The sequence below is a fragment of the Myotis davidii genome, unplaced genomic scaffold (assembly GCF_000327345.1).
Source record: "Myotis davidii unplaced genomic scaffold, ASM32734v1 scaffold292, whole genome shotgun sequence".
Lineage (NCBI taxonomy): Eukaryota > Metazoa > Chordata > Mammalia > Chiroptera > Vespertilionidae > Myotis > Myotis davidii.
Window position 1 is genome coordinate 2,913,064 of NW_006285042.1, and position 26,816 is coordinate 2,939,879.

The 26,816-nt window shown below is 41.2% G+C and overlaps 1 protein-coding gene across 1 annotated transcript; it reads right to left on the reverse strand.

Moving 5' to 3' along the window:
* Positions 1–899: 899 nt before the first annotated feature.
* On the reverse strand, positions 900–24,895 carry HIVEP2 (human immunodeficiency virus type I enhancer binding protein 2). Its single transcript, XM_006755378.2, is given in 7 exon segments — positions 900–3,350; positions 9,067–9,962; positions 10,757–10,858; positions 14,449–14,624; positions 18,031–18,185; positions 19,610–22,168; positions 22,171–24,895. Coding segments are annotated over 7 exon segments (7,188 nt in total). The 5' UTR covers positions 24,646–24,895; the 3' UTR covers positions 900–2,525.
* Between the last annotated feature and the right edge of the window lie 1,921 nt (positions 24,896–26,816).

Consider the following 26,816-nt stretch of genomic DNA (forward strand, 5'->3'; position numbering starts at 1 on the left):
GTGTACAGTGACAAAGTAGATGCCAACATCCTTAGTAATAATAACCTTGATGGGCTTTCTGTTACTTTGAGATCATTCAACCCTAGCATTTTACTGTAAATTGTCATTATTGTAATATGGTCTAAATGAGAACAACATACATAATCAGAAACTGTTCTTTAAGCAAATCTGGACAGGGAGCTCTTGGTTTAGAGTAAGACACACATTACTCTAAGTAACTGAATGTTTCAAGGATGCTTCTCCATGACAGACAGATATTAGGCTGGCTGGCTTTGTTGACCTTTAATTCACCTTTGTAAAACATTGTTTAAAAAGACAGTCTAGCTCACAAAAGAAAATAGTTGAGTTGTAAATCCACCAATTTGAGATTTTTATAATGGCAATACTGATAGATTTTGACCTTTAATAAACTTCTACTTTCATTATTTAAAAGGTTCTACTCTTTCGTAATAAAAGAACTGTGATATGTAGATATTTTATGATGTACTTATTTCAGTTGGCTTTTTGCCTTCAGTCACTGACAAAATTTTAAAAAAGAGGTTTCCCCAGTGAAATTTCAGACATGTAAGCGTACTGAGAGGAGGCCTAAGGGGAAATGATAATTTGCTTTACCCATGACTCTTTTCAGATACAATATACTCTTCAAGTGCCCATGCTGACATTCCAATGAGTCCATTTTTGGGCCCACACTGTGGTGACCACTATCTGTCTTAATGGAAGACATATGGAAGCCAATGACTGTCTCTCACTTGTTAAGAGCATTCATATTAGCATTCCGCAAGACAGGCAGAGCCTGGCAATTAAAGGCACAGATGGTATGTTGGTAGCATCAAAATTTTTTTAGAAACCAAAATGGGCAAACTTAAAATGTAAAACAACACATAAAAACTAGACACCTCAAGCATGTAATTGTATATTTATTTCTCTTTTAAAGAACACTCCTTAATGTAATTCAATGTACAAACTTGGTTTCACAGAATTATAATCCACTATATAGCACAAAGATAACCCAGATTGTGTGTGTGTGTGTGTGCACATGTGGTACCCTCCCTTTCTGCCATTCCTCTGGACCTACAAAGGCTCTGCCCACCTATGCCACCAACCAAAGCCCACTTTGAATGTTATATACAAAAAAACATCCTGCTCCCACAAGTTCTTTCCCCTGGAAAGCGTCTTCCTCCCATTCCCCCTGAGATAGCCAGAAGTGTGACACTCTTCCCCTCTTCCAAAGGGTAAAGTGGCTTCTCCTAAAGCTGATGCCAACCCTGTTACCGTGAGGACTGGCTGACAGGAAGGGCTGTGAGCAGGTAGGTCTCCATGCCTCTTCCCCGCTTCCACACCCACTCCTCAGAGTCCAAGAGTAACCCCTCCATAGTAGCCTTAGCTCAGTCACCATCGTGTGCAGCAAGAACCAAGGAGATTTCTAAGCCCAGGTCTTCTCCACAGGCAGCGCCCAGCACTGCCTGCCAAGCCACCGGGCCGGCCGATAACCAAGCTCTACAAAGTTCCATGTGCTTTGTCACTTTAATTTTTAAAGACACCCTAGCATAGGTCTGTGGCAACCTAGTGTCCAACTGAGTTACATAAAATTGTACCAGTGATGCACTTGTACATATTTACATGGGGCGGAATGTTTTCCCATATTTTTCGATGAGTATATAGATCAACATGTTCACATAAGACCAAATACTTTTAATATTATTTATAACTGATTTATAAAGCTTTGAAAAAACTCACAATAGCACATTGTTTACTTTAATGCTTTACGGTACTATCAGTTTAAAATCACAATCAGCACTTAAGTTATAGTCAATCCAGCAAACAAGAGACAAAAAAATTTACAAGAGTTAAGAACTGACTGATACATCCTTTATCTTTTTTGTAACTAATGCATAAGTGCAGAATAAGATACTCTAGTTTAAATATCTTGTTTACAATATACATTTTTGTTCTAGTTATGCAACAGTAAATCCCATGCTTCACATAGAAAAGCAATCCACAACATTAAGAAAAAATGTACAATTTATGAAACAAGGTAAATAAATATTAGTATTACAGAATCAGAGCTGTACATAAAAGCTGTTCAGTTTTAATCATATAAAAATATGTTTTAGTGCAACCTCACATATATATTGATGCTGTTTTGCTTTACATCATTTAGATCCAAGTGTCCAAAAAAGGAAAGAAATTACATTTATTACAAAGCAGATACACAAATTCTAAAATATGTACAAATTACTGCTAAAAAATGCTTATAAGAATATAAGCAAAGTAAAGAAAAGGCACAAACATCTGTACAGTTTTAAAAGTACCAGACCCAATAGGTTAATTTCAAATTTTGTTTTGGTCAGGCTCATGATGACTTGTTAATTTACCTATTCTTTTGCTATAACAAAAGTATATATAATAGCAAACTACTGTAACTCAGGACAGGCATGCTATAAACTTGATTACCTCTATTTCTAGAAAAAAAAAACAAAACAAAATAAGAAAATGTGGAAATGAAAGTCTCCATGCATCTGAGATCAATGTAGCTGACTCTTTTCCAACGAAGGTTCTTTGCCTTCCTCTGTGCTTGAAGATAATTCTTTGCTGCCGTGAAAGCCCGACTGTTTGTCATCCATACAACTCTTGCTGTAAAACGTGGAGTGAGCTAATGCAGTCTGTGATGTACCAAAGTTGTCCTTTTCACCATCATGCAAGTCAGTGTGGGTAGCTGAGGAACAGGGCTGGCCTGGCTCAGGTCCACTAAAGTGTCTAATGCTAACATGTGCACTTTCCGAGGGTTTCTGGTGGGGCTCCTGCACCCGTGCTGGCTGGTCTGCCCCAAGCAGAGCGGCCTCTTCTGTGGCAATCCGGAGAGAGGCAATGGCTTTTGTACAAGTCTGTATATTTTCCTCCTGTTCCCTCTCTGTTGCATTTAAGCTGTCTTCCGAAGTGCTCTGTTTCATCAATAGCCGAGGAGAGGAGGGCATGCTGGGTGGACCAGATGACTGCAGAAGGTGAGGAGATGGCTTCTCGTGCTGCTTAGAAATAACGTAAGGATCCTTAGCGAAGGATTCCCCGGAAGCTCCTTTCTTCTCCTCAGAGCCCTCCATTGGCAGAGGCAATGTGGGTGCAGGATGTAAACCAGGGAGGAGCGGCGGCATGGAGTGAACCATTTGGATCCCACCAACGGGCACCATGGGGATAGGAGCTCGTACTTGTTGCTGAGAGTGGAGTGGAAGATGACTGAAGACATAGTCATTAGGTCCCTCAGGGAAGAGGCTGGAGCCCGGATGTTCATAAGCACCTTCTTGGTCTCCGTAGAGACTGAAGTAAGGAACCTGAGGTAATCCTCTTCTTAGATTCTGCATTGGAAACAGAGAGCACAACAGTTAGGACCCGCTGTTCTTCATGCTTAGGTCAGGCTTTTTCATGCTTTCACTGGATCATTCAAAACACTTTAAAACTACCTGATCCTTTGATTAATTTTTCATTTTCAATACAAAAGAGGTATCTCAGTTGTCGTTTAGAATCCTTGAATGAAGCTGCCCTTCTTTGGAAAGTTACTTTACTTTATAAACAGCAATGTGATAAAACATGCATGTGTTTCATACTAGGTTACAATTTTAACTCTGCTTTTTTTTCATAAGAAAGAATGAAAAGGAAATAATGGAAAATTACTAGAAAAAGTTTTCCAAGCAAAACGACACTAATAATAGATTTTTAAATTCAAAAGAAATTAAAAATATTACCATCCATTTACATACTATGTAGAATTTTAACATTTTTCTGAAGTGTTAATAAGTACAATCAAAGTAACAAGCCTGTTTACCAAGTAGATGACGAAATGATGGCAATACACAAACTGGTTGCTCCAAAGTGCAAGTTATTAGTCTAATGAAATACATTCCTATCATCAAATCAAGGGTGGGTTTTATAAGGAAACTATCAATCCATCAGATAAGCAATTAACTCTAAATACTTTGGGTAGTTACAGCTCTTACTCAACTACACAGGTGGGAACCAAAGACAACTGTGTCTTAAGTCCTCTGTTTATATTATTACTTCCATTTACGTATCTTGTCATAAATTTATGAATTAAAGATCCTTAAAATTTCTGGCCAGAATTCCAGATTTCATGGTTTCCAACCCAGAAAATGGAAAATTTATTTTCTACAAATGTTTCTGTAGCAAAACACAATTTAGACTGTGAGATTATCAGGTTTTAATGAGATTATGTGGTTTTAATGACTGAGATTCATTCTTTTAATGGGTTATCATCAGTTTATTGTTATTTTTTTGAGAACTTAAAATCAAATGGAGATTAAACATGTCAAGTATGGTAGTAATCCAGGAGACAGACAAAAAAAAAAAAACTGTTTTCATTCATTTCATGAATGTTTCAGTTCTAAAACTCAAGGTATGCTTTATACCATTAATGATTCATCCAGTTCTATTTAGATTGTGAGATCGGCTCAGAAATGATAAATTATGCATCATCTCTGCTACTCTGTGCCATACTTGGCCCTAGCCCTGCTCCAGGCTCCAACTTATTCAAGCTAAAAACAAATGATTTGTCCTGGAAGTGCATGAGAAATCATGTAATCATCAACCCTATAATCACAAGGGCCTAATAAGTTAGATAAGGAGAGAATTTTATGGCATGAAAGAGTCATTACATGCTACCAAAAAAATCCTACTTGTATTTGCTTCGGTTCTGAAAAAGGCACATTTCCTTTATCAAACACCAATTAAGGTTGAAGAACTGTAATGCCTACAATAATACTTGAAAATAATCAAGTGAATCTTCTTTTAGTCACAGTTGTTACAGATTCGAAGTTTAAGGTGAAATGTGGTTGGTTATTTTTCCATTTTGCTTTGGGTTGCTATTCTGTGATGGCCATTGCATATCCCTAATCAGAATGGGGTCTAGGAGGGAGCCAGAGAGAGAGAGAGAGAGAGAGAGAGAGAGAGAGAGAGAGAGCTCCCATTGCATGAGGTCTCTCACTCAAGGCTCTTGAAGGGAATGATGAACTTGTAAAACTAAAATTTATTCATTATGTTCAAATTCCAAGAAAACTGGATTTGTGTTAAGAATACAAATGTCACATTTAGACCTTTACTGATCAGAAAATCAATGATTACAACCACAGAAGTTAGTACACACGCAGAATTCCTATCAGGTAACCACACATCCTCTCTCTGCCTATTCACCCCTTCTTCACCCTCCTAATAAATTCTCAATAAGGTGTTTCTACTTTGGTTTTTACTCCATTTGCAACCCTATTGTGTTCTGTAATCTATGCTTTGTTGTTATGATATGTGAACAAACTCACAACTTATTTAAATCAAAGTAAGAAAAATCTTGATGTGAAAATACAAATAATGAATTCATGTGTGGGTTGTATTATATATATCTCCCATGTGCCAGATGATCCCACTCATCTTTTCAAGAGTGTCAGTGGGCCCTCTGGAAGCAAATGCTAAGAAGGAAGGATTGCAAGGTTTCACTGGTTGGTGTGTGTGTGGAGGTGGGGGCAGGAGCAGAGGAGCTAATGCAGGGGAACATACGGGGGAAAGGAAGCAAGTGCTCAGCTTAGCTGTGACCCATCTGGGCTCAGGCATTGGCTGGGGGCTCCAGAACAAAGCATGGCCTTGGCTTAAAAACTGAGGTGTACCCTGAAGGAGCTAACAGCAGGAAGTTTTCAGTTGACTACATTCCTTACAGTTGAATGGCAAGTTCTTTCCAGGACCAAAATCTGCTTGGATCACCTCTCTGGCTGCCACAGACAGATTAGGAAACTATGACCAAAGAGGTTAATTGACTTGCCCAAGATCATAGAGATAGCAAAGGAAAGAACCGAATGTGGACTCTTTCACTGGACACAATGTTCATCTACACTATGTACTGAGGACCAAGACACTCTTTTGTCTCCTTGCTATTGATCTACCAAATCTTTAAAAATGGAAATGTTTTTTATTTGGAAAAGATGAGGACAGAAACATCAAACATTTCACCCTTATCTTTGAGCCTCATATAGTAGACTTTTAAGAAATATTTACTAACTGAAAAAAAGACTTACCTTCTTATTCTATGCATTATGTGTCTGTCTGTCTATCTATCTATCTATCTATCTAGTCATCCATTCATCCTAAAATTGAAACTAACCAGGGGGCATTAGGGCAGAAACAGCAGGGTAATAGAGTCCCAGTGACTGCATATCATCTCCTCCAAACCTGCTCCCTGGGGCCTACCGCTCAGACTAATAATGAGTGTAATATGCTGGGCTACAAGGTCCTTTCACACCACAGTCACTGCCTTGTGAGCCCTTGGTCAAGGTTAAGCAACCACAAAGGTATTGCTAATAGCATTTCCATAAAAAACAAAACAAAACAAAAACACCACAAACTATTTCAGGGGTAATGCAACTTAATATTTTCAAACATTACTCAGAAGGGTGAAGTTCTCATCAAATACAGCAATCAGGAGAAATACTTCTCATAGTATCGCCAATTTTATTTTGTCCAGCAACAAGAAGCTAATGTATACATCACAGAAAGATGCAAATCCTCCTCTGCCCCTCAGAAACTGTGTGATAAAGCATAAAAGTGTTTGGGATCAAATGCTTCTCCTTCAGGGGGGATTCCCAGATCTGTTCCATCATATCATGTGACCAAAGAAGTGGTTTATCAATTCTCTCAAGATAATTACACTGGGTAATAGACCAAAGGCTCAGTACTTGGGCTGCCTAAATGGCAATGTTTAATAATGCTATTAAATATCTACGTGAATTGGGCATACTAGTATATGCAAAAGTTAGATGAACTCCCTTAGCCTACTTCTTCAGTTCCTTTGCCCCAGTTCATTGTGAGTGCTATTATTTTTTAATAACAAAACTGTGTTGGCACTAAAAGCTTATTTTTTGTTGTTGTTGTTAATCCTCATTCAAGGATATTTTTATATTGACATTTTAGAGAGAGTGGAAGGGAGGGGGAGAGACAGAGAGAGAGAAACATCGATGTGAGAGAGACACACATCTATTGGTTGTGCCTCAACCACGGCTAGGGATCGAGCCTACAGTTGAGGTACATGCCCTTGACCGGAATCAAACCTGAGTCTGAGGGCTTTATCCACTGAGCTAAACTGGCATGAGCAAGGCTTATTTTTTGGGTGACTACAATTGACTGAATATGCTCCAACATCTTACTAATACCACAGTCTCAGTCCACCTGACCAATTCAGAACAGGAGAGTCATATTTCACACATACCACCAGCATCACTGGGTCTAAACCAGAGAAAGCATTTTACACCCAGATGCAATGTCCTGGAACCTGAGGGCTTTATCACTCTTTATGCGGCAATGGCGTTAACTTCAGATTCCTCCTTTCTATTTAACAGCACCAAGACACAAACACCAGTAGAAACTTACCTCTTTTTATTCTTTTTTTTTAAATTATTATTAAGGTATTACAAATGTGTCCTCATCCCCCCCATTAACCCCCAACCTCCCCACACACACACACACTCATGCTCCCATCCCCCTGTTGTCCATGTCCATTGGTTTGGCTTATATACATGTATACAAGTCCTTCGGTTGATATCTTCCCCTTACCCCCGCCCTCCCCAGCGCAATTCACCATAGCTAAGATTTGGAAACAGCCTAAGTGCCCATCAACAGATGTGTGGATTAGAAAACTGTGGTACATATACACAATGGAATACTATGCTGCAGTAAAAAAAAAAAAAAGGAACTCTTGCCTTTTGCAACAGCATGGATGGAACTGGAGAGCATTATGCTAAGTGAAATAAGCCAGTCAGAGAAAGATAAACTTACCTCTTTTTTCTTAGCTAGCTAGTTTATTAGCCTGGCAAATAAATTCCATCCTGTTTGTTATACATGTTTCTGCAATAGTTACAGCTTGAAAACTAAGTTGATGGCAGGCTTGTGAAAAGAGAATGTTGGTGGCAGGGGACTAAAAAGCAACACCAGGGAGCTTTCTTAAAGTTGAAAAATTCAACAACCTAAGCTTATGATTCAGGCTGGTGAAATGGTAGTAACAGGGAGGCAGCTGGCCTCCCCCAATGCATTTGCATTAAATCTTCTGCTTAAATTTAATTCATGATTGTACTATTGTTCTCTTAATTTACACTGAGGGCATATCCTAGAAATCTCCTCTGATACTTTCTCTTTTAGCTCTCCCAAATTCCCACACTCTTTGGGCCCCCATCTCACTAAGCATGTGCCCTTGGTTAGCAGGAGATGGAAGTAATGGTAAAACACACACATATATGTTGATGCCTTTGATTTACAAACATACAGCAGGGATCATTCTCTCTTCTCCCAGTCCCTCATTAGTGTCACATGTTCACTCATTGGGAGCAAGGTCGTGCTCAAGGTAATGAGTTTATTTTTCAAAAAGTTATTGAAAGTCAAGACTAATACCTGAATCAGAATCCTTACCTAGCAAAGAGTTTTATAACTATGACAACCAAATACCCCCAAGAGTGTCTGTCTAAGCCAGTGGTTCTCAACCTTCTGGCCCTTTACATACAGTTCCTCATGTTGTGGCCCCCAACCATAAAATTATTTTCGTTGCTACTTCATAACTGTAATTTTGCTACTGTTATGAATCGTAATGTAAATATCTGATATGCAGGATAGTCTTAGGGGACCCCCGTGAAAGGGTTGTTCGACCACCAAAGGGGTCGCGACCCACAGGTTGAGAACCGCTGGTCTAAGCATTCATGACAGTCCAAAGACTTTATCTTTTCTATTCATGTCAAAGTTTCAGCTCATGTTTATAATTAGTTAAGCTTAGAAAGCATTTAGGAAGGCCTCACCTGTTACCAGCTGGAATGCACCACGGCTCTGATGCAATACTACTACACTTGGGGTAATGCCACCGCCATGTTACTGACAATAGCTTGTGATAAAAATGTCTTCCTGCTATTTTCAGTAACCGAGTTCACTCCTCCCCACAAGAGAGACTCATGTTATAAATTCCACACTACTGTGTTATCAAGAGATTCTCATGCGCTATGACTTACATATTAAAAAGAGAAAGTTACTCATACTCACAGGAGGCCCCAATACGATTGGCTCTGCTTGCAAATACTGCCCCATGGACAACGGTGGGTTGTGGTATAAAGCCCTTCTGGGAGATGGTGCTCTTATGGAAGTCATGTATCTTCTCTCTCTTCTGGGAGAAAGGTCTCTTCTTGCCATGATATCTTTCCCAGGTGACAATGGCCTCCTTGGGGACAGATGCCTTCTTGGTGAAACATCTCTTTGTGACATCTCTCTTCTCAATGCAGCTTCCTTTCTTGGTGAAAGATGTCTCATGGGTGATAGATCTCTCCTAGGTGATAAATGTCTTCTGGGTGATAAATCTCCTTTGGGTATCAGATACCTCTTTGGTGAATTATCCCGACAGGGTGAAGAATCATATCCCGGTGAGGAATGGTGGCTTGAGGGAGAGAAGTCCCTTGGAGAGGAGCTGGGCTCTGAAGACAGCATGCACTCTTCATCCATATAACTGGGTATGTCTAACCTGTCTTTGTCTGGTTCTGAGTCTGTACTTTTGCTCTGGAATAACCTCTGGTATTCTGTCATCTGGGTATCTTCACATGAGTCACTTGGTGTCATAAGCTGAGTAACCTGAATACTTGGCAAAGTAACCAAATAGCTGATCAATGAAGAATGTCCCAGGGAACTATCTGAGGGAACCCCATGGGGTACGGCACCAACATTCACAGGCAAGGAGGAGAATCTAGGAGGCTGAGGACTGGTGCTTCTTGATCTGGTTTTTGGTGTCAAATCTCCCTGGTCATCAAAGTCATCATCATCTTCATCATCATCATCATTATCATCTGCATCCTCACCATCCGATTCTTCGGCATCTGAGAACTGATGATCAGTTGAAATGCTGGACATGCTATGCTTTTCAGCTGCTTTGTGCAAATCTTCCATAGTTTCTGAAACAATTGAACAAAGATAGTGGAGTTCCAGATCCAAACATCAATATTAGGAGCTAATTTAGGCCCCATCTCTTTCCAAAAGCTTTCCTCAACCCTCCAGCCCCTGCAGATAGTTCCATCTCTGAACTCCTGTAACACTCACTGGACACATACCTCTGTAAACCTGCATTGGTTCTTATCTTTTATGTACCTGTCCTATGTCAACCCACCTTATAGTAAAAACTCCAGAGTAGGACCTTATATCTCAGATATCACACCACTGATAGAAAACCCCCAACAAATACGTATGTAATGTTGTAAATGATAATGTTAGAAAAAAATAAATAAAAGCAACAACCTATCTCTACAGGCATAAGCTTATGTGTAAGGAGAGTGTCTCAGGAGGTTTGGTTGAGCCTCAGGTTTTCTATTGAGGTTAATGATGTTTTCTTTTCCTATTTTATTTCCTCTTAATAGGAAAAATAAGACATTCAAATTTTCAAATTTCCCAGAAAGTTTTATAAAATGTACATCCCTAACACAACAAAAGTACAGCTGGATTTCCTTTATGGTTCTAGATAGAAATATTTTCTTGGTAAGACCTTTCTCCCTTCCTACTTATAAAATGAAATGTATTTGATTCTTCTTGTAGGTTTCAAGCAATTCAATATGTCAGACTTCTTTTCTAAATTTGTATTTATAAAATAAAATGTGATCATTTTTTTAAAAACACACATCTAAACTTATTTTACCACTGGCCACAAATCTGAAGCATACGTAGTGCAACAGTCCACCAACTAAATGATAAATACCTGCTTCCTCGGTTTCTGTATCATCCACTGAAGTCATTGAGACGCCCAACTCCAGGCATTTTTTCATGTGCGCTTTAGATTTCATATGCTTTGTCAGGTTTCCTAGAAAACACACACAGTAAAATAATTAATGCTACCAAAATGTGATGATTGTTCCAAAATTCACTTGAGATGACAGGGATTTGTTTCTACCCATGATCCCTTGATTCAAACAGAAGAGGGACAATCTGGTTTGTGAAGATATTAAGCCCTGATGGCTGTAGCCCAATCTCAGGTTTTCTTCATTCTAGAGGATGTGTGGACACCTAGGGTCACATCTTTTCAAGGGTAGGCTCCAAGCACAACTGGGAATCCCAAGCTTTCCTGGCTGAGAAGGGATCTAATATCTTTGGCCCAAATGGGTCAGCCTCCTAATCTACACTAATAAAAGAGAAACATGCTAATTGGTGTCACTCCGCTATGCCAACCAGCCAATCAGATGAGTATGCAAATTAACCCAACAAAGATGGCGGTTAATTTGCATACACAGGCGCAGAGTGAAGACTGAAGACAACGTCGAAGGAAGCCAACCTCTGCAGAAGGGAGTGAAGCTGCGGAGAAGCAAGCAGGGCGGCGGGGACGGGGGTGGGGGAAGCAAGCGGGGCGGCAGAGGCAGGAGTGAAGCCCACCTCAGCGGGTCTGGCTCCCTTCTCCGCTTTGCTCTAGCCACAGGAAGCCCTATTCTTTTAGGAATCTTCCTGCAACAGGCCTCTAGTACTTCATAAAAAGCCAAACTGGGTCACACATCTCAGAGAAACTTCCCAATGAAATATTATCAACACAGTCAACCTCCTGGCACTGATCTGATATAGACTAGACTCACAGGATCCTAACTAATCAGAAGAATAAAAATCCAAACTAATGTTAGGGGCAACCCTGTAATTAATTCAAAGAACAATACAAATATTTAGCTAACTCCTTATAGGGAATCGTATTCTCAGTATTGAGCATCTATCTGTCTGACATATGTTGGCATACTTTATGACAGCAGTTTCTTCTGGGGCAGCAATACTGCCTTTTTACTTATCTTGAAACTCCCATTATTCTTAGAAAAAAAGATTTTTATGTCACATATGTATGATGATGACAGAGAGATATACAATTATGTATATACATACAAATGTGTATGTAAGTTTCTGTAGATTTGTATAATCGCTATATATAATGTAAGAAATTATGAAAACACTGATCTAATCACTCTTGACTTAGGATCTATGAAATATATATGTATATATATCAATGTCATATATAGCTTATCAAAAGAGATCCAGAAATTAATTGTTGTAAAGGCCATAATATTGTCTAAGCCCTTTAATGCTGCATTAGCAGTGTACCAGCAAATACCTTATTTTAAAGAATAGGCTCATTGAATCTAGGTGGAAACCCTCAGCCTGCTGACTTAGTTTGTTCCCCTTGTAAGGGTGTTTAGTTTGCTATTAATGTAATATATGAGTCACAATTCTAAGCTAGGACACTGTTGTTTATTATTTTACTTATATTATTACAATTTTTTTTAAAAAGCTCAAACATTTTTGTAGATAAATCATCAAGAACTCTAAAATCTGAAAATTAATTAAATATAAGTATAAATTAATAAAACCATCTACTTCTGCAAGGGAGCTAGGAATTGTGTATGTGGATGTGTGTGGATGTTAAGTGGGTCAAGATAATTTATTTAGATCTTAATATGTGTTTCTTCTTCTATATTTTTCTCTCCACCCGTTTCAGGCAGGTGGTCAGGCTCTGAGCTTTTATCTTTAGGGAAGGTGTGTTGCTAGAAATCTGGCTCTGAAACAACCCCACCTTGGCTTTGGTTTATGGGATTCTTGAACTTCTGAAGGGCTTAGAGCAAGAAGAGGGGAGCTGAGTGGCAGAGGGAGGGCACTGAAGGAGTGGCCCGGGCCTGGAGGAAGTACTGGGCCTATGAGTGTGCTCCTGATCTGAGCTCAGGTGTCTGGGGTTTAGATAACAGGATCTCAGCAGGAGGTGAAAACTGGAAGGGATTCCCAGAATGTTTTGCTCATTTTAAGATTCTAAGAAATTTTCACGTTTCCAAAGGGTGCATAGTAAACTAAAATAGTGACCAAGAATAAGTTATTTCCTTCTAAACTCCAAGACAATGGTTCAAAGCCAAATTTAATTTGATTTCAAAAATATCTTTAAAATGTTTCTTCCCCCAGTGTTTCACACAGCTGTACCTTCAAACAAATCATATGTCCAGTGAAGATATATCTGTTATAATGACTGGCAGATTTGCAGTATATTTTAAAACTAAAGTTTATATTTTTTTATCTCCCAGAAAGTCTCTTCGTGAAATTCTAAATGAAAGTCTTGATGGTGCAAAAGTGAATGATATTTAAAGGACCTTATGTGTATTTCTTTTGAAATGCAAATGAACATTCTCTTCCCCCTTTTCTGGCTTGTTAATAAAGAAGAAACAGGTATATTGAGAGGCTACACATTTATACTTCTGACAAACCATTGAAACAATTCAGGAGTTTAACTATAAAAGAAAATAAGTCCACATTTCTCTAGCAAAGGCTATCTTTTCTCTGATATTTACTTTTCTTGATGTGGAGTGAAGCAGATCAATTGGAATGCAAATTTAAAGTTAAAACTTTGGAAAATGATGTGAGGCTCCTGAAGGGTGAGGTGTGTCTAGAGCAGCGGTCCTCAATCTGTGGGTTGCGACCCCTTTGGCGATCGAATGACCATCCTGCATATCAGATATTTACAGTACGATTCATAACAGTAGCAAAATTACAGTTATAAAGTAGCAACGAAAATAATTTTATGGTTGGGTCACAACATGAGGAACTGTATGTAAAGGGCCAGAAGGTTGAGAACCACTGGTCTAGAGGAGCCATTAATGTACTTCTACAAAAAAAAACAGTAAAATGTGCTTCTACAAAAGTCAAACCACCTCTAATTCACTATTGTTTGTATTCTGAGAATACTGGGCTTATGAACACTTTCATAATTCTATAAAATAATAGAAACATAATCAAAGCAACCTTCTCCTGTAAAATGCTTTCATATGAAACTACCTGTTAAAAACAGATTTAGAAAACACACAGAATGTCATTTCAAGGCAAGTCCTAGTTATGACCCGAGAGTAAGAGATTGTCTCTGTGCTGATAAATACACAGATCCCAAGCTATCAAATTTCTATGCATAATTAATGCTACTGTGGATGGAGAGGCCCACCTGGGAGTCTGTGGATTTCTACATTATTTATAATCTTGAAACTGACCACGGGCACATGTTTTTTCCCCAGCTGCTGCTTTGCTTCCTAATGCCACTGCATGGATTGTCTTCTTGCAGTATTTCAATACTGGTGCAAAGGTTCTCTAGACCACATAACATTTCCAACATGAAGTAATAGCTACCCAGGCAATTCTGAGCCACTTCCTTCAGAGACTACTGGCCTGGGCCTCACTCCATATAGCTCTTAAGTTGTAAAAGGAGCCTCACCATCTCATACATCCTTTGGTCACTTACATGAGAGAGGAAACACATTTCATGGGGTCATATTTTCACAAACAAAACCATCTTATTGTCGATGAAAGTTAGTTGTAAAATGGGATTTGGAATCCATGGTAGTCATAAAATAGTGATTTTCCTCTAAAAAAAAAAAAAAATCAGACCCATACCTTTCGTCTTGAAGGCGAAGTTACATAACTTGCACACATAAGGCCGGACATCAGTATGAGTGCGGATATGCTTTTTGAGCATGCTTGGCTTCTTGCAGCGAATCCCACATTCTTCACAAATGTACTTCCCACGTCCACGTCCTCTGACATATACATAATCTTCATTTGACTTATACCTGTTTAAAAAAGGGGAATCCAGTGTGTTTTCAAATACTTTAGCACGCAGTATATATAATCAAACCCAAAGCTAATTATTTGCATGGCAAATTTTTATGAAGGGCTTTTATAATTATTCAACCTTGCTGCTACAAAACCTATGAAATTAATGCAATAAATGCCTGAAAGAGCTAGATAATAGATTTGGTATTGTAAACAAAATGGACTTTCTTCTACATTTAGTTCAACATGGAATTTCCTCTTTTCTATTAAGTATAATATATGGACTTGCTATAGACGTTCAAATGGGCTTATAGAAGCCTAAAAGAGTTGCAGAGCTGTGCCTTACTACTTTTGGATTCTAGTAAAACTTCCAAACAAGAAACATCCAAAAAGTTCTCCCAACATATTCAAATCATCATATATCATTTAGTAATATTACATAATCTAAGATGTGCATGCACAACAGACATACCCCTCCAAATTTGCTAAAATTAATGTAACTGATAATAGAATTCTTCTTTGCAAGTTTCTACTCTATTTTTACAATCCTGGCACGAGAGTGCCTTGGAAATTTCTAGCTTACACAGGCTGAGCTGAGCTCACCAACTGTTGTCTACAGATTTTATCTGCTCTTCCCAAGGACTGAGAATCTGTATACAAATGGAGTCTAAATTTCAAGTGGCTTCTGAGAGATACTGTCACATAATGAAAACTAGAGATTCAATTTTTCAATCAAATTTGCATTGGTGTCCTGGAGGATTTAGTTGAGAAGTTTGAAAGGATGCCTAATGAAATCAGTTAAATGAATAAAGTCTTAGGTATTCACTGTGATAATTTACAGAAGACACCTACCCAGTGCTCAAACATCATATTTTGTGTAGAATACAAAGAAACATAATCTGCCATGGAGTAGGGTGACATTCTATTGAATAAATCTGTGAATATTATTACTTCCTTATTCTCTCCTAAATCACAGAGAGGCTCGAATTATGGTTCTAAATGTCATTCTTGGAAAGATATTCCTTTTGAAGTATTATTTATAACTTCAAAAGGTAAACTGACATAAAAATGCCCTTGTTCATTGGGGATTGACATAAAGGCACTAGATTTCTAATTTTCTACATTCTCAGAGCACTGTAAACTTCTCTATTCGTCCCAGGTCCCAGCTAATCCATCGTCAGGAATAAAAGCAAGTTCAATTTCATTCATCCAATGCACTGAAGAATTTTTAAGAGAGAAAAATCCACACACGTATTTGAATACCAGATCTGCTATAGATACTATTTAATCTTAATATGATCTACTTTTTGGTTAATGCCAATCCAGGTGAGATTTAAAAAATTATTGGTTAATTTTGCATGCTTTCTGCTCCTTTAAATCTGTCCTCTTTCACAAATAATTTCCAGTATCAACGTGTTCTTCAAAACTGTTTTAGACCTTATCTTTTATCTCACATTGTGTTTTGTCATAAAGTAGGTAAGAACCTACAGATGCAAAATATCTTTCACCTTTTAATTTCACTACTCTCTCCCACTAACTAGGTGAAATTATCTAAGAAATACAGAATAAAAGAATTTCATAGAAAGCTAATTTTCTTTGGAGAAGGGTACTTTAAACTTATTGTAGGCCATCATCATAGTGGATGAGAATACATTTTTCCTTCAAATAATATTTTATTTTTAATGTCTTCACTGATTAAGTTGACTCGAGAATGGAAATATAGTAAAGTTCTGTATAAACTATTATTCTATATTAGAAAAATCTATACAAGTAAAATATGTACCAACCTACCATTCTGCACACCCATGAATCTACTTGAGGTGAGAATTAATAGATTTTTGAAAAAAGTAATTAAAGGATATGTTTAAATTAAATTCTAAATCTATAAATTAGATTAAAAAACACATACCCTTAAACAACTGGTCAGTAATACTTTTTTTAAGTTATCAGTTTGTAATCACCAAAATAAGAGTTGGTACTACACTGCTTGGAATGAACCTAGTCACCACCAAGCAGAAAATGGACCGCAGATTAAGGAATGATTGGGACATAGCCTATAAAACTGGGCAATGAAAGGCAGAAGAAATGAAATATGGGCACAATCCTTTTGGATCATCAAAGCACAGCAATAAAATGTTCACATACGCTTTTTCATTCGTGTCCTTCGTGAGTGGAGATGGGCTCCCCAAAGCACACAGTAACTGTGAAGGTCTCTCTAATCTAGTACAAGTGCACTGCTATGAAGACTGCTGAATGTAAGAGGGTTGATTCAGTCACAGGGACCTCTCAGTCTCTGAGGAAAGATAAAATCTATATTTCTCTCATTTGTATCAAAAGATGAGGGATGTCAAAAAATAGCGAGACGAGCTTCATGGCTATATATGCAACTACGGTTTTAGTGAAAATACTCGACATCCATCAAAAGAAGGCCAAACCTAAGAGGGAAGCAATTTTAATCATCCATCTCCAAACTGGTAATCTATGTGAGAAATCAATATTTCATTTCACTAAACATTCAACATTTTATAGTCAAACAGGTAACATTATTTTGTCCTGTAAATATAATTGGAATAAATTCACACACATGGAAATATGTAAATTATAGATCTGTTATACAGATAAGGCTGGTTACATCATAATCTCCTAAATGTGGTTAATGTGCTTTACATTATTTTTAAATTTTGAAAAGCAAAAATCTTGGCTTTTCTCCCATTGACTGGATCAAAGATACATTTCCATCGAAATCTAAAACTGGATGTTACACATATGTGTACTTTTTCTTAACTACACAGATAAAGTCATTGGGCCTTATAACATGTTTCTACCACTCAGAATTTAACATTTAAAAAGAAATTCCTAAAGACAGAAAACTGTCACAGACCAGAGGACTTTGGGGAAGAATGACAACTAAATGCAGTGTGGCCCCTGGCTTGGATCCTGGAGCAGAAAGAGGACATTGTGGAACTGGTGAAATCCCAATGAAATCTAGAGTGTAGGTAATAAAAGCAATAAAACAAACAAATTAACCAGTGCCTAGGATTATACGTGAGTGTGCAGGATTGCATTTCTGCAAGCATAGAATAAAAAATGCCCTCTAATAGCACACAAATGCCCATAAAAAATAATATAGAATAAAACTTTGAAGATTCCATCAACTTAGTTAATTTCATACTAAATTAGAGGCATAAAGATTTAAAGCAGAGGCTCCACCCATTTACAACAGAGACATGTTCATCAAAAGCTAGTCATGAATGCAGGGACATGAACTCATTATTACCAGCCAGGCTTCAGAAATGTCAATAGAAAAGGAATTCACTTTACCCTTCCAACCCGAGTAGATACCACTTTTCCCATGCAGGCACTCAGGACCGTTTCCACTGACTTAACACTGAATCTTTTCCATTTGCACTTATGTTTCCTTACCCTCCTTCAAAGATTTTAATTCGGATTGGCTCAGCTTGTTTGGATCCAATATCTTTATCTCCATGAATATCTCCTTTCCCTCTTTCCTTTAAGATATTTCCCACTAGTTTCCTTTCTAGTTTGCTGCCAAATAAAAAGGACGAATCAGGCTTCATCTGTAGGACAAGAAGAGAGAATCATTTCATATGCTTTCTCTAAGACAAAGGGGAAGCTCACATTCTCTGCTCTTCTTTGATCTCTAAAAATTAGCCTCAATTCCACACTAAAAGTCCATGGGCTGGTTACATAAAATAAGGGATAAAATCAGAAAAGAATGGCATTGTCTACTGAATAAATTTAACATTTTGTTTAAAAAAAATACTCCTCGCCTGGCCAGTGTGGCTCAGTGATTTAACATTGACCTATGAACCAGGAAGTCACAGTCCAAATCCTGGTCAGGGCTCATGCCTAGGTTCTGGCTCTATCCCCAGTAGGGGGTGTGCAGGAGGCACTAGGTCAATGATTCTGTCTCATCATTGATGTTTCTATCTCTCTCTTCCTTCTTCCTCTCTTGCAATCAATAAAAACATATTTTTAAAAAACACTCCTTTAGTACTTATACTGTGGAGCACTAAGAAAAACTTTAAAAACAAGTTTTATATCCTGAAGTAGCAATTAAAGCTATCTTTATTAATTAAGGAAATATTTTCAAAACTTAATGAAAGGAAATGGTAACTGAAATAAGTAAAATATTTAAAACCCGCCATGTACTTCTTTGATAATTTAGCATTAAATTCCCAAATGTCCGTTGTTAACATTTTTTTTTTTGTAATTTCACATGTAAGGCATTCATTGTTCATTTTCTGAACAAACCAGCTAGTCACTTGGGAAAATGAGATTTGAGAGAAATACATAGAAAAGAAATTTTAGTAACAAATATTGTCAGTGGGAACCAGCGCTCCGAAGTTTGCAAAGTTCAGTTCTGACAACCTGTCCATCTGCTGCTTGATTGTTCCTTCCACTCCCTGCTCTATGGCCCCATTTCACAATTTCTTGAATTCCTCGCGTGAAAAGAAAAGTCAATCTGCTAGGTCAGTGGTCGGCAAACTCATTAGTCAACAGAGCCAAATATCAACAGTACAACGATTGAAATTTCTTTTGAGAGCCAAATTTTTTACACTTCAACTATATAGGTACGTACATTGTTATTAACTTAATTAGGGTCCTCCTAAGGCTTAGGAAGAGCCACACTCAAGGGGCCAAAGAGCCGCACGTGGCTCGCGAGCCGCAGTTTGCCGACCACCGTGCTAGGTCATTAACACAGGTCAGAAGGAAGAAGAGCCCAAAGGAATCAGTCTCGGAGGTAGAATCTCTTGGCACTTGGGTGGAGGGGATACTTGTGGTTAGGACTTTTCCTGGGATGCTAATAACTGAGCTCACACCGATGGCTTCTCTTACCCAGGGCCAAGCCTAATGCTGCACAGGACTCCCCCAACTCAAACCTTCATTTTATTTGCAATTTTTAGAATGCCCTTCACTATGTATTCTGCTCAGCAATCAAATCCACAATGCAGAATGCTTTCAGAACAACATCCATTACCTGAGCGAATTGCTTCCAAGCGCTCGATGACGTCAGCTTGCCGGTTCCGGGCCTGTGCATAGCAGCCAGAGTATAAATTTCTGCGGTGATTTTTTGCTTGGACCTCAGAAGAGCCAGAGTGGTCTTGGTATTCAATCCTGATGGGTTTGGATTACAGGAACTAATGCACCATGAAGCATAAACCGAGGATTTGAAGGTGGCCTGTTGCACATAATTGGGTTTTGTATAATTCAAGAAGCACCAACTCACAGTAGTTGTTGTCCGCAGACTGGGGAACTGAAGAATCTGCTGGAAATCTGCCACATCGGTGAAAAGAAGTGTCGAGTTTGCTACTTTCCTGCTTGGGCCGGAGGCCATGTGGACCAGCATGCCAACGGGCAGCTTCGGGCCCCTTCCCTGCTCTTCGAGCTGACTGTCTCCCAGCGGCAATGAGGAACTCTGTGGGCTCAAGCTCATATCGGAGGCGGTCTCATCAATATCTAATTCATCTGAGGACTCTTTGCTCTCAGAAGGCCCACTGGACTTCTGCGAGAGAGAGGGTGCCCTGGAGCTGGGAGGGAATGGCTCCCTCAGGGGCGCGCTGGCAGAGGGATGGTCTTGAGATGAGGAGGGGGACAGAGAGGAGAAGGAAGATGACCCTGAATGCAAGCCGTCCTTTGGCTCAGAAGCACAGCCTTGTCGAACCAGCTGGGGTTTCTGCGGGCGGGAGAGATCCTTTTTGATATCTGAGTTGGTTAGCTCCACAGCACTGAGCTCCTCCACAATCTGTCCGTACATCTTTTCTTCCTTGACCCTTTTCTGCTGCTTTGTTTCCATGAAGAGTTCTAAGCTGCTGGCTGGAGAGAGCATCCGCTTGCTCCCTCCCAGGGAGGCGGCACTGTCCGAGGTGGAAGGTAAGCACAAGGGGATTGAGGATTCTAAGCCGAGGGGTAAGGTTTGAGGTACTTTCCAGATGGGGTATTTTTCCAAGCCTGCATGCTGCCCCAACACCTGGGCAATGTTCAACCCTATCCCTTGCATGGCCGCATTGGTTACCAGTGTTCTTTGGGTCATATTCTCGTCGACTTTGCATATGACAATCGCAGGACTGTTCTGCCCGAGTATCTGAGAGATGCTTGTGTACATGACACTCCCATAGGACGGGACGTGGGTCTGGATCCTAACAGGAACCACTGTTCCCGGTAAGGACTGCAAAGGCCCAGCGGCTGCCGAGGTGAAATCTTCTTGAAGAACCTGCTCGGAGGGAGTATCCACTGACTTGGTGCTCTGGTCCGACGGAAACTTTGGAAGGAGGTTCTTTGAGTGTAGGCCTGATGTTCCTGAATAACACGGGTAAGCTTGCTCTTTTGTGTGCGCATAATCAGTGGCTTTCTTTCCAGTGTGCTCCGTGGCGTGCTCCAGTGGGTAGCTAGGGTGGATTTCTGCCTGGAAAGGAGGCTTGCCGTAGCTCTTCTGAGGGTGTGGCGCCAGGGGAGGTGGGAAATGGGCCTGCCACCAAGGAGGCTGCGGAGCGGGTAAGTGAACCATGCAGACGGTTGGATACTGGAACTGAAACAAGGCATTCTGGATGGGAGAATACGGGATGGTCTCTTGGTGTGGAAATAAATGTGGCTGTTCAGACAAGTGCTTGCTCGTCAGATAGGATGTTGGTTGTAGCAGGGGATTCCTCAGAGCTTCTTGGCTGTCCATGTGCATGAGCTGTGGCTGGGCCAGGTGCAGTGGCCCCGAGCTCAGCTGGGCACAAGGACCCACCAGCTGCTTCCCTGGGTCCTCTGCGTGGAGAGGGGGCAGCACAGAGGACGGGGCGTGGGGCCACGTGGACCTCAGGCCGGCGTGCAGGTGCTCCATCTGCTCCTGCTTCACGCCCAGGTCTGCGCCCCCCTCGCCCTGGGCGATCTCGGGAGAGCCGCTGAAGGAAGCCTGCCGCACCAGGAAGCACTTCTTCCTCTCCCGGGACGGGGATAACGTGGAGGCCGGCGCCCCGGCCCCCGGAGCGTGGGACAGGTTCCCATAATCAAAGGATTTGCTCCGCATTTCTGGGACTTCCGTTGGGTGCGGGCAAGGCATCTGCTCGGAGGAGCAGCGCCGCATCTCTTTCTGGTGGTGGTGGCCCGGCACAGACAGCGAGTAGGAACCAGCGGGGACCGTCAGGAACTCCGAGTGCTTCCCCAACTCATCCTGCTTCCCCGGGGCGGCCAGCTTCACGGCGTCTTCCCTCTCGAAAGACATGGAGAAGCTGGAGCTGTGGGACAGGTTGCTTTCCTGGCTGGGGCTGCGGGAGAGGCCGGTGCCCGTGGACTCGAAGCTGGACTCCCCGGAGGAGTGCTCCATGTCCGCCAGGCGCAGCCGCTTCTTCTTGGGCGGCAGCTTCTCGGCGGGCAGCTGGGACAGCGTCTCGCTCCTCTGCGGCCACTGAAACTCCTCCACCGGCTTCTCCGGCTCCTTGCTCGGCGCTTCCTTCTCCTTGTCCGGCTTATCGGGCTCCTCTGTCACGCGGATCTCCGGAACCTGGATGTTGTGCTGGCGGACCAGCCGGGGCTGCGCGTGGTACGCCTGCACTCGGGACTCACCGGGGCCTCGGAAACCTCGCTGTCACCGGCCTCCGACGGCGAAGAGGCCTTCTCCTGGGCGCTGGCCACCAGCTCGGACGACTCGGACCTTTCGAAGGAATTGGGTCGGCTCAGAGAGTTGGTGTGCTGGATCACAGAAATCACGTTCCCCGGGGGCTTCCTGCCCCCGAGGTCTGACACCTTGTCTGGATCAGGGGCTGCAGGTAACTCCTCTGACCCCAGAGAGGGGCTGCCTCCCGCCGGCAGGTGCGGCGCGCCTTCCTGCCCCTGCACCTTGGGGTCGTACTCTGCGGCCAGGAGGCCCATGGGCGCGCCGACCGCGCTGCTGCAGATCATGGGGGTGTCCTCCTCGTCTCCCACACTCTTCTCCTTCCGGCGCTTCCTGTTTTCACACGTGGTTCCGAACATGCTCGGCGCGCCCTGCGACGGCCCCGAGGGATCCGCGACGTACTCGCCGCCGTGCTTCAGGGGGCTCACGCCGGGCATGTCCCTGTAGCTTGGCTTTGGCGTTTCAGAGTCGTCCCACTTCCTGTAGGGTTTCCGGCCGACGTCGTAGTCATAGCCGCCCCTGTCCCCGGGAATCAGCTTCTTCTCCTTCAGGGATGAACCCGAGATGCTCTTCAGCATCCTGCCGTGCTGCTCCGTCTCCGCGTGCCCCTCCTGGACCGACGGCAGCTCGAACGCAGCTTGCCTGCGGAGCATGCGCTGAGGGGGGATTCCCACGGTCCCTGGGTAGAACACGTCATCGGAACCCGTCATCCTCTCATCGAATGAGTGGCTTCCTCTCAAAGAAGGGGGGACACTTAGATTCGTTGCTGAAGAAGTTGGCATCGAGTTGCTTCGAATTAGGGGTGAAGAGTCCACAGGAGCTTCTAAGAGAACCGGGTTGCTGCCTGGGAAGTTGGCAGGGTAAAGTTTTCCTTCATTCCTGACGGATGATGGGACAGCCTGGGATTGTCTGGACTCGTGGTTGAATTTAGTGGATTTCAGCATGCTCGTCTGACCGGGATCCATCTCTCCTTTGCTGGGGATCAGCTGTGACGCAGGATCTTCAAACATCGTGACGTCTAACCTGGTGTTGACGTGAGGTAATGGCTCCATCATCCCCTTCCTCCCCATCGTGGCGCGCTCCTGACTGGTGGTGGTAACACTGAGTGTGCTTCTAGGACTAAGCCGGCCGTATTTTCCAAAGATGATTTCTTCATAAGACTTCGCGTTTGTGTTCGGGGGGCTTATCTGCTGCTCTGCACTTTCTGAGCGAGAAAAATAACCGGAGTCAGTGCTGCCTTTACTGTGCGGGCTCAGAAGGTTTAGCGATGGCTCAGAATCTTGTCCTTTCTTCTCTGACAGCCTGAGTGCAAGTTTCTGTTTCACCGTGTGAGAGTCATCAGCCTTAGTATTTAAAGACAGATTGGGGAGCATATCGGAGCCAATATACTGAGAGCTTTCATTAGGCAAAGGAAGCCCGCTTTTAGGAATAATCAGAATCGGCACCTTCATGGGGCCACCCAGCGACTCTTCCAAGGACCCGTGGTAGCCCCCTCTGCTGGCCATGTCCAAAGGGAGGGGTGGGCCCGGACTCATTTTGTCAGAAGCCTCCACGAATAAAGAGCTCTCCTCATCGGTGTCTGTACTCTGCTCACCATCTGAATGTATTTCTGCTTCCACATCAATAAAACCAGCCTCTAGGTCCAATTTAGAGACAGCTGACTCTGTGAAAGGGACCAAGCCTGCCTTAATTGCATGGGCATGCGACTTCCTGTGCTTGTACAAATTGCTCTTTGTCTTGAAAGAGAAGCCACACGGTATACATGGGTAGGGCCGCTCCCCGGTATGGGACCTGATGTGCTTTTTCAGCACGCTGGGTTTGGCACATGCCCTGCTGCAGTAAGGGCAAATGTACTTGCCGGGCTTCTTGGGTTTGTGCTCTTTCTTGTGAGCATCTTCTGACTGTTCGAGACTTTTCTGGGAGTATTGGCTAAAAGCAGGGTTCAAACTTGAAATCTTTTTTCTCGGGTAACCACCACTGTGGCCATGGATCGGAAAAGGAAATAAGTCCTCGGAGGCAACAGATGGCAAAGGGCCAGGGAAAAGCCAGGGAGGGCCTTCGAGGCTCTGATGTGGCTTGTGGCTGTGCATGACACCCTGTGGCACTGAGTGCTGAGGGAAGGAGAGTGAATGTTGGCATGAGTAAGGACTCGGACGGTGCAGTGGGTATTGCTTCTCTGTGACGTGCTGGGCCACCTCGCTAGGGGAGGCCAGTTTCCCAGAGCCGAAGAGTTGTGCTGATGCTGTGTTTGCGATTTGCTCCGGATCTATTTGTGGTTGCCGCTGTCCTTCTTGACTGCCAAAAGTGCTCATCTTAATAACAGCTGATTGCTCCTGTCTCCATCTACCTGACGCTTTATCAGTTTCTCCAGACCTTGAGGTAGCTTTTTGTCCTAGAGCTGTGTCCCCAGTGTCCATTTTGTTACGCAAGATCTTAAGGGCTAATTCGCGTGAAAGCCCTGCAGACTCATGGAGTGTCACCAGAGCCGTGCGTTTCAAAGCTTGCTTGTTTCCATGTTCCAGGGTGTCTGCAAACTTGCCAGATGGTCCTTCTCTTTGGAGACTTTCACACTCACCCCACAGTCTATGGGCAATAAATGGTAATGTCCTTGGACCAGGGCTATAACACAGTTCTCTCCATTGTAGCAAAGTCCATCCAAAAGCTAATGTAAATCTCTAAAAATTTCTTATGGCATTTGAATATTTTCAACTAGGATGAAATTGGGAGGGTGAATAGTCTAGGAGAAATTTTGCCCATCAACTAGAACAAAGTTCAATTGTCAGTTTCACTAAGATAAAATGATCTGGGGGAAAAAGAAATACAAAGAGATTGTCAAAACAGTTATCAAGTTAAAAAAAAAAAACACACACCACAAAATCATTCCTAAATAACCAGGCTGAAATTGCATGAATTGAAAATGACTTTTACTTTAACAAATTCTTTTTATGGCTGCTACATAATTTCCACAATTAAAAGATATTAATAGCAAACTTAGCATTAAGTCAATGCTTGAATTGTGGTCATTCTTTTAAATATACCTTAATTTTGGTTAGAAAATAATTTAAAGAAAAATTTTGATAAATATTATTTATGAAATCATAAAAATGTTTAAAGCCTCCATTAATATAAATTTATAGCTATTTCTAACCAAGTTCTTGTATGCCGGTGTACATATTTCTCTATGTAGATGTATTTTATAGGTTAATATAAAATGTATATTTATAAATATTTAATATAACACTATACATATGTATTAATATATAACATAATATATAATATGTACTATAGATATAGTTATAGCTTAAAAACAGTGAATTAGTAGAGCTAGATGAAGTCTATAAGAATCAAAGATTTGTCACAGAACTTTAGAAAAAGCAGGTAAGTCAAGACAAATAAATAATTATAAAATGTTCATAATGTGGGAGACAAAACATATTTTTGGAACTGTTTAAAAAGGTAATGATTACCTGAATAGATTGGAGTTCTCATGGGCATGATTGTCTTGATGCTTCCTGTGTAGAAAATAAATGCAGTTAGGAAAGATTGTCCCATTAAACCACAACACTGCTGCAAACAAATGTCAATTTAAAGTTCATTATCTATAGAACACACACGGCTATGTGCCTAAAGAATAAAAGCAAGTAACTTCTTAGAATACAGTGCATTAAAGCAGTAAACCGTATATTGACATGGTGTCCAAAAATATTTCAAAGAGAAGTTATAAAAACTTCAGAGTAACCTTTTCTAAGATATAAAATTATATGAAAATAAAATTAGTTTTTTGACACAATTAGCCTGGTTCCAATCCCTTAGATAGTAAAAAGTGGAGAATAGTAGGGGTTTTTATGAACCTAGAGGTTTGAACATTTAAAAGAATACATTTCCTTTTTAGGAAATTTACATCACAAGCAAGTAAAGGAGTCCTCCAGATGACTGTGAGAACTTGACAACTTAGAAACCATTAAATTTTAAGTGATATTCAACTTTCATAAGCAAATGGTCAATGTAGTACCCAGAGGATTCTGAGAACCTCAATGCTCAATTGTACCAGTTAGGATGAAAGCTGAGATATTTGTTGGGTAGGCAATGTGGCAGTGCTTATCAAAGTAAGAAAACATGCTGTTGTTTACTGTGTATCCAATATAATTTATTATCCAGAACATTTTTAAAATTCAAAACTTTGATCCCAGTAAAAACCACATTGACTCAATTATGCAAATAGCTTCTGTCAGAAAAATCTCTCCTTTTAAATTTCTAAGATTCCTACCTAATATGTCCTTCCATTTTATCACAAAATCAGATGATCCCCCCCCCCGCCCCCAGCCAAGTTCCCTTCTCCTGGACATTCAGGAAAAGCTCTGTGTGTGTCTGAGCTGGAGGTCCCGGCAGTTCTGGGGGTACCTCTGGTCTACATTCATCTGAGCTGCAGTGTCTAAATTTGCACTTCAGTAAAAGGCTTAAGAATATTACTCAGGAAATGGAAATCATTCCTATTTCACAGGAACCTTTTACATTAGATTTTAAACATATTTGAGGATATTCTCTCCATCACCAACAAACTGTTACCCATAAAATCAGTTTCCTTCCT